This window comes from Oppia nitens, unplaced genomic scaffold (genome assembly GCF_028296485.1).
Source record: "Oppia nitens isolate AA-2021 unplaced genomic scaffold, nextdenovo-longstitch-racon4-pilon3 scaffold20_pilon_pilon_pilon, whole genome shotgun sequence".
Taxonomy (NCBI): Eukaryota; Metazoa; Arthropoda; class Arachnida; order Sarcoptiformes; family Oppiidae; genus Oppia; species Oppia nitens.
The window spans coordinates 529,263-540,776 of record NW_026533200.1 but is presented as its reverse complement, the minus strand read 5'-3'; the positions used below and the strand labels follow the sequence as shown (position 1 = coordinate 540,776).

General features: G+C 27.1%; 2 protein-coding genes across 2 annotated transcripts; one reads left to right on the top strand and one right to left on the bottom strand.

The window, feature by feature from the left end:
* The first annotated feature begins 240 nt into the window (after positions 1-240).
* LOC128953125 (sphingomyelin phosphodiesterase-like) lies at positions 241-4,977 on the top strand. The gene is made up of 5 exons (XM_054298600.1): positions 241-520; positions 1,230-1,891; positions 3,000-3,113; positions 3,508-3,950; positions 4,616-4,977. The coding sequence occupies exons 1-5, from the start codon at positions 386-388 to the stop codon at positions 4,975-4,977; spliced, it is 1,716 nt and encodes a 571-aa protein (XP_054154575.1). The 5' UTR covers positions 241-385.
* Positions 4,978-6,073: 1,096 nt separating this feature from the next.
* LOC128953177 (protein TIS11-like) lies at positions 6,074-7,812 on the bottom strand. Its single transcript, XM_054298650.1, has 3 exons — positions 7,434-7,812; positions 7,031-7,337; positions 6,074-6,957 (listed from the first exon to the last, which is right to left on the bottom strand). The coding sequence occupies exons 1-3, from the start codon at positions 7,515-7,517 to the stop codon at positions 6,233-6,235; spliced, it is 1,116 nt and encodes a 371-aa protein (XP_054154625.1). The 5' UTR covers positions 7,518-7,812; the 3' UTR covers positions 6,074-6,232.
* Positions 7,813-11,514: the final 3,702 nt, after the last annotated feature.

Sequence of the window (11,514 nt, the reverse complement as noted above, 5' to 3'; positions counted from 1 at the left end):
ATAATATAATTTTAATTAAAAAAAAAATCATAAAATTTTTTTAAAAATTAATTAATATAATTAATTAATTATTTTTTTATGTATAGAAAAAAACATGTCTCTAACATAAATAAAAAATAAATTATATATAATTTATAACAACATTTCAACTAAAATTATTAACAAACAAAAAACAAATATGAAATTAATATTATTTTTACTAATAATAATAATCGGCATAACATTAATAACTACTACCGGTGCTCTGGCCAAACACATAGCGGCGGCACCGGTAGCTAAAAATCATAATAATAATAATAATAGTTATTATCATCACTTTATTGATGCCGATGGCCAACACCAGCAACAATCAATTGGTCACAGTTTGGCCATACCGTTGACATGTATGGCCTGTAAGGCTGGTGTAGCCGTTATCAGTAATACATGGGTACCCATGAGGTTTATCAGGGAACTGGCTATAATGGTTTGTCAACTATTTCAGCCGCTGGATGTTTGTTCAGCGTTTGCCGATTTATTTCAGGTAACTGTGCTCTCTCTGTCTCTCAGTCTCTCTCTCTCTTTCAGTCTCTCTCTCTCTCTCTTTCAGTCTCTCTCTCTCTCTCTTTCAGTCTCTCTCTCTCTCTCTCTTTCTCTCTCTCTCTCTCTCTTCAGTCTCTCTCTCTCTCTCTTTCAGTCTCTCTCTCTCTCTCTTTCAGTCTCTCTCTCTCTCTTTCAGTCTTTCTCTCTCTCTCTTTCAGTCTCTCTCTCTCTCTCTTTCAGTCTCTCTCTCTCTCTCTTTCAGTCTCTCTCTCTCTCTCTTTCAGTCTCTCTCTCTCTCTCTTTCAGTCTCTCTCTCTCTCTCTTTCAGTCTCTCTCTCTCTCTCTTTCAGTCTCTCTCTCTCTCTCTTTCTCTCTCTCTCTCTCTTTCAGTCTCTCTCTCTCTCTCTMTCTCTCTCTCTCTCTCTCTCTCTCTCTCTCTCTCTCTCTCTCTCTCTCTCTCTCTCTCTCTTCTCTCTCTCTCTCTCTCTCTTTCAGTCTCTCTCTCTCTCTCTCTCTCTCTCTCTCTCTCTTTCAGTCTCTCTCTCTCTCTCTCTCTCTCTCTCTCTCTCTCTCTCTCTCTCTCTCTCTCTCTMTCTCTCTGTTTGTTTGCCTATCTATCTATCCCACTGGCACTGGTAGKTAACACACACACACACACACACACACAGATACCTAAACCCCATTAGTTTTTTTTTAAAATTCATTTATAGGAACCGTCAGAATATATCAGATATAATACCGATTTAAATAGCGATGAAATGTGTGCCGTATTTCTAGGAGACTATTGCCTATCGGCTACCGATCCATCAAAATCACCGAATGTCTACTGGAGGCTAACAATACCACCACCTAAACCACCAGTGAATATCAGTAGATCTACCGGTGCTACTACTACTACTACCAGCACTACTACGACTACTACCGGTGCTGATGATAATGATAATGATGACGATAGCGATACTATTAATACTAATACTAGAATAAACAAAATATTACACATAACTGACATACATTTGGATCGGGAGTATAGGCCGCTGACCACTGCCGACTGTGGCCGACCGTATTGTTGTCGTACATTGAATCAGTCGCTGGTCGACCAGCCCGATCGCCTGGACTCGGAACTATGGGGTAGCTATCGGTGCGATCCACCCGTCCGTTTAGTCCAAAATCTATTTGACACAATTGACTGGCCATCGATGGACTGGATCTACTGGACGGGTGACGTCACACCACATAATACATGGCAGGACACACGTGAGGGATCGGTTGAAACTTCCCGGCTGTTGACCGATATGTTTGCCAAATATACGGTCGGCTCTCAGGCACAGGTAGTTCCAGTTATTGGCAATCATATATCGATACCAGTGGGCTTGTATGTACATACATATATATATGTTAATTATTATTATTTATGGTATACCCACCCCCACCCACTAATACCTTAACTCATAACACTCACCCACTAATACATTAACTCATAACACTCACCCACTAATACATTAACTCATACACTCACCCACTAATACATTAACTCATACACTCACCCACTAATACATTAACTCATACACTCACCCACTAATACATTAACTCATACACTCACCCACCCACCCATATATATATATAAACTACTTTTTTTTAGGTTAACCTAACTAAAGCACCTGTACTTTAAAAAAAACAGTCATATTTTTTTAAAATGTTCAATACTTAACTGATAATAATATTTTTAATTATTATTATTATTATTATAACTACTAATGTGTTAAAAAAATTATTATTATTATGTTTTTCAAGTTTATGTTTTATATACTACAGTATTAGATAAACTTTTTTTTAAAAAAAGTCAATAAGTTTTAATTTATTTGATAATTATTATTATTTAGTTTTTATTTACTTATTATTAATTATTATTACTTATTAATAATGTTAACATTAGTTTACCATTAGTATTTATTTTTTTGCCAATATAAATAAGTAGCTTTAATAATAAATTATTTTATAATAATTTTAAAAATAAACAAAATATAAATTAAAAGTTTACAAAAGTTTACAAAAGTTTACAAAAGTTTATAAAAGTTTATAAAAGTTTATAAAAGTTTAGTATTGTTTGTTTGATTTTTTAAAATTAATATTTTGTTAGTTATTATATTATTATATTAATTAAAAGTAATAATTGAAAAGTAAAAAATTATTATTTTATATTTATATATATATTAATATAATATTGATTATATATTACTAAATTTATTTATCTATTTGAGTTTATTTTGTTATTAAAAATTTTATAATAATTAATAAGTTACAGTTTTTAATATATATATAAATATAATAATAATTATTAATAATATTATTTATATTTTAGTCAAACATAATATTTAAACTATAATACTGTTGTAGTAATTATTAGGTTTTTACTTTAAAATAAAATAATAATAATTTTATCAATGTCAATTTTTTTTTCAAACACACACACACACACATAGTTTTGCACCTGATAATATTGAGGACAGTCGACTATCATCCAGGGATCTGTACAATGAATTAGCCCAACAATGGCAACAATGGTTACCCAATAGTGCATTGAAAACATTGAAAATGTAATTTATTATTAGCTAATTAATAACTTTTCAAATAATAATATTAATTAATTAATTTATTTTATGTTTATTATCTGTCTCTATTACATTACACATACACACACACATATACACACACACACATACATATATACACATACACATACACATACACATACACATACACATACACATACACATACACATACACATACACATACACATACACATACACACACATACACACACATACACACACATACATACACACACACATACATACACATACACACACATACACACACATACACACACATACACACACATACACACACATACATACACACACATACACACACATACACACACACACACATACACACACATACACACACATACATACACATACACATAGTGGCGGCTACTATGCACTGGCAATTAGACCCGGCCTTCGGATACTGGTATTGAACACTAACTATTGTTCCCGATTGAATCTATGGGTATACTATCGATCGGTCGATACGGGCGACCAACTCAAGTGGCTAATCAAGGAACTGGATCGAGCCGAGCGGGTCGGCGATCGGGTACATCTAGTCGGTCATATACCGCCAGATAATGCCCAGTGTACCCAGTCGTGGCTATACAATTTTATGGCCATAGTGGAACGGTATACGGAAACGATAACCGGCCAATTTTACGGACATACACACTACGATGAATTTCGTGTATACTATGCCAACGGTAACAGTAGTCGGCCAACTGGTGCCGCTTTTATCGGGCCAAGTGTTTCGCCGTATGTACACTCCAAGCACCTGATGATCAATCCGGCCTATCGTGTCATCAAATGTATGGATAACGGTATGTATAGATAGATAGATATATATGAGAAATGTAGAGATAGAGAGTTAGAGAGAGAGTTTAGAGAGAGAGAGAGAGAGAGAGAGAGAGAGAGAGAGAGAGAGAGATAGAGATAGAGTTTAGAGAGAGAGAGAGAGAGAGTGAGAGAGAGAGAGAGAGAGAGAGAGAGAGAGAGAGAGAGAGTGAGAGAGAGAGTAGAGAGAGAGAGTTAGAGAGAGAGAGTTAGAGAGAGAGAGAGTTAGAGAGAGAGAGTTAGTGAGAGAGAGAGTTAGTGAGAGAGAGTTAGAGAGAGAGTTAGTGAGAGAGAGTTAGTGAGAGAGAGAGTTAGTGAGAGAGAGAGAGAGAGAGAGAGAGAGTTAGAGAGAGAGAGAGAGAGAGAGAGAGAGAGAGAGAGAGAGAGAGAGAGAGAGAGAGAGAGAGAGAGTTAGAGAGAGTTAGAGAGAGAGAGAGAGTTAGTGAGAGAGTTAGATATAGAGAGAGAGTTAGATATATATATATATATATATATAGAGAGAGAGAGAGAGAGAGAGAGAGAGAAAGAGAGAGAGTTAGAGATATAGAGAGTATAGAAAAGGGATACGAAATAACTGTGCGCTTCTATACCTACTAAATAACCTTTAAAATAATATGACCTACCTGTTTTTATTAATTATATAATTTAATAGGTACAATCACCGATATGGACACCTATAACATGAATTTGATTGAAGCCAATCGCAATGCCGACGACACAACAACACCCGACTGGCCGTTCAGATATTCAATGGCCAGCGAATACAAACTCCGGGGGTTTACCGGTCAGGATATGGACGGTTTAATACGGAAAATGAAACGTAACTATCGGTCAAACAACCAGACAGATAAGGACAATCCGTATGTCAAACGTTTCTATGGGCACTATACACGTGCAGCACGTGCTGACAACACCAACACGTGTGACCAAACGTGTAGACAACAATTGTTGGCCGATATGGTTACCGATAATGCATTTCAATCAATGCCCGACTTTATTGCCGATATTGTTTGAAAAGTTTTTTTTTGTTGATTACTATTATTATTATTAAATAAATTTTTATCATTATTTAGTTATTTGAAATAAATATTTTTTTTAATAAAAAAAAATAGTTTATAAATGTTTATCAATTATTATTAGTTATAATAATAAATATTTTTAAAAATATGATTATATGAAAAATCTAKGGTTTTATTAAAAAAAATAGTAATAATTACTATTATTAACTATAAATTAATTAATTTTTTAGATATAATTATTATTACGATATATAGAAAATAATGATTATATGAAATGCTATGTTTATTATTATTGTATTTATACTATTAAATAAATTTTTAATTATTTAGTTATTGAAATAAATCTATTTAAATAAAAAAATTAGTTTATAAATGMTTATTAATTATCAATTTATTATTATTTATTTATTATTTTATTTATTTATTAGTTATAATAAATATTTTTTAAAAATATGATTATATGAAAAATCTGGTTTTATTAAAAATAGTAATAATTATTATTATTAACTATAAATTAATTAATTATTGACATTATTATTATTACACTAATATTTTTTTTAATAAAAAAAAGGTTATATGAAATGCTATGAAATTATTATTATTATTAAAAAATTTCATTATTTAGTTATTGAAATAAATATTAAAAAACAATTTAGTTTATAAATGCTTACAATTATTTATTTATTTATTTATTATAATTAGTTACAACTAAATAATATATTTAAAAAATAAATCATTATATGAAAAATCTATGGATTTAATATAATAAAACAAAAATATTACTATTACTGTATAATTATTAATTAATTACAAACATAATTATTTAAGATTAAAATATTATTATTTTATTAAAAAAATTATATGAAATCCTATGTTATTACTATTATATACTAAATGTTTGTATGTATTATATAAAAACTGCTTAAATCTATTACTATTTTTTTCTAAAAAAAAAACTAATATATATTTCTAGCTAAAAAAATCATAAAAAATTATAATTATTTTTATAATTAATATAAAAAAATAATTATTAATAATGAAATCAATTACTTACTAATTATTATTATTAAAAAAAAACAAAAATAAAAATCATTTCTAAAAAAAATTAATGATTAAATAAAAATTGAATGACTTATTGAATGACTATTTAAGATAATCCAGTGATATATATATATGTAGGAAATGGTATGACACGGGTTAGGKAGGGGACAGTTAGCCGAGTGGACAGTCAGGTGTCAGTGGTTGGGTCCTCAATTGTGACACATATTGGCAAACACTGACAGTCTGTATCGGGTGTATAGATCGTCAACCGCCGCCGATTGACAGCCGCCGATATCATCTACGGGTGACGATAGACGGCCACCACTTGTTGTCGATGACGACGACCCGGAAGAGGACGCGGACGACAACGAATTGGCCACCGATGAAGACAATTGCCGACTAGTAGTAGTAGTGGTGGCCGACGACGACGATAGGGTCAGACGGGACAGATCGGTCGCTATAGTAGTTGAAATACTGTCGGCTACGGCAACAGTGTTGGCCATCATATGGTAGTCATTGTTGCTATTGTTGATTGAAGTGGTCATACAATTAGCTGACGGCTGCTGTTGTTGATCAATACACGTAGCGTTGACCACATCGACGTTAACAGCTTTGGCAGCCATTTCGGTAACCGTAATCAAACCCTCCTGAGTGGCCACTACTTCATCCGGCGAGTGTATGTACGAACATCGGGGACCGAAACTACAGAAGCCGTCCGAATGAAACGCTTTGCACAGTTGTGTCTTGAATTTACGGTGACGGCCGCGAAACGGCCTCAGCTCGTGTACGCCGTGAGCAAACAGACACTGATGCCCATGAGGACAGTTGCCTTTTTCCTCCCAGTGTCGGCACATTTCAATCTTATACCGACTTTCCTGATAGTTTCGGTTGTGTAGTGGCGGCGGTGGTTGGGCTACAACTACCGATCCGTCGGCTATTGGGATGAATGGGAAAGTTAGTTAGTTATCGTAAGGGTATGGAAACCAAGTGTTTGTATTATAACATACCGGAGCTATTGGATGCTATACTACAGGATGAACCGGGCCGTTGACTTGTAGTCATCATCATAGGCAGCGGTGGTCTCATTGAATACATATTACCGGCGCTGAGGTTATTGTTGTGGCCATTATTATTGACGGCTGGCGGCGGCGCGGCCGCCGATTGCCGATAGGACTGGTGGTTGCGGTTGTTTGCCTTATTATATAAGGCCATAGAGTCGATACGCAAACCATGACCACCACTACTACTACTACTAGTACTACGACTACTGCCGCCACAACTGGCCATACCTTTTATGACCGCCGACGGGTATGTCTAATACAATACAAAAAAATTTTTTTTTTAATTACATTTAGAAAAATAAATTTGATTTTTTTTTTGATTTCATAGGCACCGGGAGATTATGCTTACCATTGAATTGTTGAATGTTGAAAACGGCATCATCTGATTGCTAGTATGATGACTATGAGGTGGTTGAACCCAAAATGTAGACATTGTTTTTAGTTTAGTTGATAGCACTGGGAGGTTATAATATCAACCCAACAAAAAAGGGGTTCACTTTAAGGTACTACAAGTATATTTAAAACTTAAATGATTTTAAATTTAGATATAATTTTTGGGGTCTCTATCTCTCATAGACTAACACCCAGTCATTCAATAAAAACAGTCAATTATAGGACAAACTAATAGTATATATAAAAGTATTTCACTAAAAGTTTGCAATCAATAGGCTTTTAATAATAATAATATTGAAAAATAATAAAACTTTGAATATTATATTTTTGGACACACATTTCACCTCACCTTTTATATTAGGGGGGAGGGGTATGAAAGCAAGCACTGGTATGTCATATATTTATATATATATATATACCCAAAACACGACTGTCCAGTCATTTGTTAGACTATTACTACTACTACTACTACTACTACTACTACTACTACTACTAGTGGTTAAGTATTTGTCTATTTATTTATTTATTTAGTTTTATTATTATTAGTATTGATATTGAAAAATAATTTCTCATTTTTAAATACCTTTATATAAAAATAACTAACAGTTTTATATATATATACAAAAAAAATTATTATTATTAATCCGTTAATCCTCTATAGAGAGAGCACTGGTAGCTAATCACATACACATACAGTATATATCTATTAAACTTTATACAGGTTTTTAAAATGTAAAATTAATTTTTGTGGTATTTTTATGATAAATAATATTAATATATTTCAAAACATTATTTGTTATCATAATTCACTGGAAATGTTTTCGTTTCAAATAATAATAATAATAATAATAATAATTGTTTGTATATTAGTATCAATAATAATAAAAATTATTATTAATTTTCAAACCCTTTTTTCCCCCTAAAAACTTAAATTCAAAAATACATTATTATTATTACTGCTATTTTATTTAAAAAAAATAAATAAAGTTTTTTTAAATTTTGTTATAATAACACTATATTCGACTTAAAAAAAATTTAGTATAATATTAGTAATAATATTAAAACATTAATTATTATATGATATTATTATTAATAATATAGTTTAGTAAACTTTTATTTGTTTGTTTGTTTGTTTATTATTTAGTATTATTTGATAAATAATTTTTAAATTTTTAATCTCAATAATAATAATAATAATAATTACGTTTATGTCACGTTTGAAATACATTTAATAATAAATTTATATTACAGTTATGTTTAAAACATTATTATTATTATTACTGTATTACTTACTATTGATAATAATTTTTAATATTGTTTAGTTTAAAATATTTTCTATTATATATATTTAAAACTAACTTTTTTTTATAACAAATAATTATTATTATTACTAACTATTTTGATTATCTATTAATTTGATAATATAGTGCAATATTTTAACAAATTTTTAGTAAATGTATTTTTTAATTAATATATTTTATTTTTAAATTAGAAAAATTATTTTCTAGTAGAAAATACTAATTAATTTTTTTGTTACAATAAATATTATAATTATATAACTATTATTATTATTAGTTATTAAATTATATTTTAATTAATTAAAATGCAATTAAAATATATTTTGTTAGATGATCTGTAATGTATTTAATTAAAACTAAATTATTACAAAATAAATAAAATATAATACACTGTATAAACATTTATATTATATTAATTATTATGAATAATATTAAAAACATATCAAATACATTAGGGTTATGTAATTAATATTTAAGTGCATGTTTACCTAGAGTTTTATTACACCCATAAAAAAATGATCATGCTACTTTATATATATATAATAAATTGGAAAATTACATGATTATTGCTTTTATGAGTTGTAATAACTTAATCAATAATTTTTTATTTTAATTACATTGTATTAGTTTATTACTATTATTATATTAGTATTAAATATAATATACAATTTATAATTATTAACATATAAAAATATTTCAATTTAATTTTTCTAAATTTATGTATTATAATATTTTTTAATATTTAATAAAAATTATTAACATTAAATAAACTAATATATAAAAATAAGGGGAAAAAATATATTTAAATATATATATTATATATATTTTTTATTATTATAAACAATTACATAAATCACCAAATAAAACATTATGTAATTAATATTTAAATAAATGTTTATATGGAGTTTTATTACAATAAAAACAAAAATGATCATGCAAATTTATATATATTTTATGATAAATTATAATATAGTTTGTTAGACAATTTTGTAAAAAAAATAACATGACTATTGATTATTTTTTTTATTTTAAATTTAATTATTTAATTTTATTACGTTAATCACTAACCTTGTATTAGTCTATTGATATTATATATAAGTAATTAATTATATATATATATATATATATTGTATTAATTATTTATACAAATTAATTACTTACCATGGTGCAACTGATTTTATAATTTAATAATTATTTTTTTTTGTGTTAGGGGTATATAATGAGCGCTAATTTTATCAATTTTTTTATATCAAATTATAGTTATTTAATAATTTAATAAAACTATTATTATTATTATTATCAAAATGCAGAAAAATCAGCTAGCTACATTGTTTCTATTGGTTGCCATTTTGTTTATCATACAAATTGGTCAAAGTATTCAAGGTAATCAATTAATATATAATTTAAATATTTTTTTTTGTTAAAAAATTATTGTTTTTTTTATTAAATTAATTTTAGGATATTAAAAATTTAATAATTTATATTTGACTTTATTTATCATATATTAATACAGTATATATATATATATATAATAGTATAGTTATTATTATTATTATTACTAATTTTATTAAAGATTAATTATCTAATATAATTTTTTATTTAATTTTAAATAATTATTTATTATTATTATTATTATTACATTTGATTAATATATGAAATAATCATTTGATATAATATATTAATTGTAAAATAATTTTTATTATAAAATTTTATTTTTTCACTATTTCTTTTGTAATTTTTTATTTTTTTAAATATTTAATATTATTATTATTACTATAATACATTTGATTAATACATGAAATAATTATTAGATTAGAATATATATATCTAATTGTATAATTAATTTTCTTATAAATTTTTTTTAAAAATTATTTTTTCAATTTTTCTTTTGTAATTTATTTTTTTTTATATATAATTTATATATATAATTTATATATATAATTTATATATATATATATATATATATATAGACTGTCTACTCAATAACGCCCCGTGTGTAGAGGACGGCAGTTTGGGTATATGTTGTACAGAATTTTGTCTCAGACAACCTAACGAAGCCCAGGGCTACTGTACCACACGTTAACAATACAGTACAACATCAATTAAAAGTACACCATGGTGCACCCCCACCCACTTGATATATATCTATACTAGTTTAGATAATTTAGATGATTTATTTATTTTTTTAATTATTATTATTATTAGTTAGTTAATTTTTTTAGATCACCATTGTACTTTGTTTGTTTGTTTGTTTGTTTAATTATATTAATATATAATTTTAATTATTATTAACAACAACAAACAAGATTAATTTATTGTGTAATCAAGATTATTATTATTTTTTTCTAAAAAACAATTTAAATTTAATAAAAAATTTTATTTTTAAAAATAATTTTTGTATTTTTATTAATTAATTTTATTAGTTTAAAAAATAATTATATATTTTTAAAATATTGATATTAATTTTTTTTATTAAATTTCTAAAACAATATACAAATTATAGTATATATTACTTTTTTAATTCAATAATTAAAAATGTTAATTAAGAAAACTAATAATATTGAAATACATTAATATATTAATATTATATATTTTTATTAAATAGTTATAATATAAAACATAAATATTAATAATAAAATACATTATAGTTATGTTATCATTATTTAAATTTTTTTTAAATAATTTTAGTTTGTATTAAGTTTTTTTTATTATTATTTTTTCAAAAATTATCATACTAAA

Bases quoted from the DNA above. Each gene is read 5' to 3' on its own strand.
- LOC128953125 (XM_054298600.1), top strand. From the start codon at position 386: ATGGCCTGTAAGGCTGGTGTAGCCGTTATCAGTAATACATGGGTACCC. The intron at 1,892-2,999 runs GTATGTACATAC...ACACACACATAG, and splicing joins ATATCGATACCAGTGGGCTT to TTTTGCACCTGATAATATTG. The intron at 3,951-4,615 runs GTATGTATAGAT...ATAATTTAATAG, and splicing joins CATCAAATGTATGGATAACG to GTACAATCACCGATATGGAC.
- LOC128953177 (XM_054298650.1), bottom strand. From the start codon at position 7,517: ATGTCTACATTTTGGGTTCAACCACCTCATAGTCATCATACTAGCAAT. The intron at 7,338-7,433 runs GTAAGCATAATC...GTATTGTATTAG, and splicing joins CAACATTCAACAATTCAATG to ACATACCCGTCGGCGGTCAT. The intron at 6,958-7,030 runs GTATGTTATAAT...TCATCCCAATAG, and splicing joins TATAGCATCCAATAGCTCCG to CCGACGGATCGGTAGTTGTA.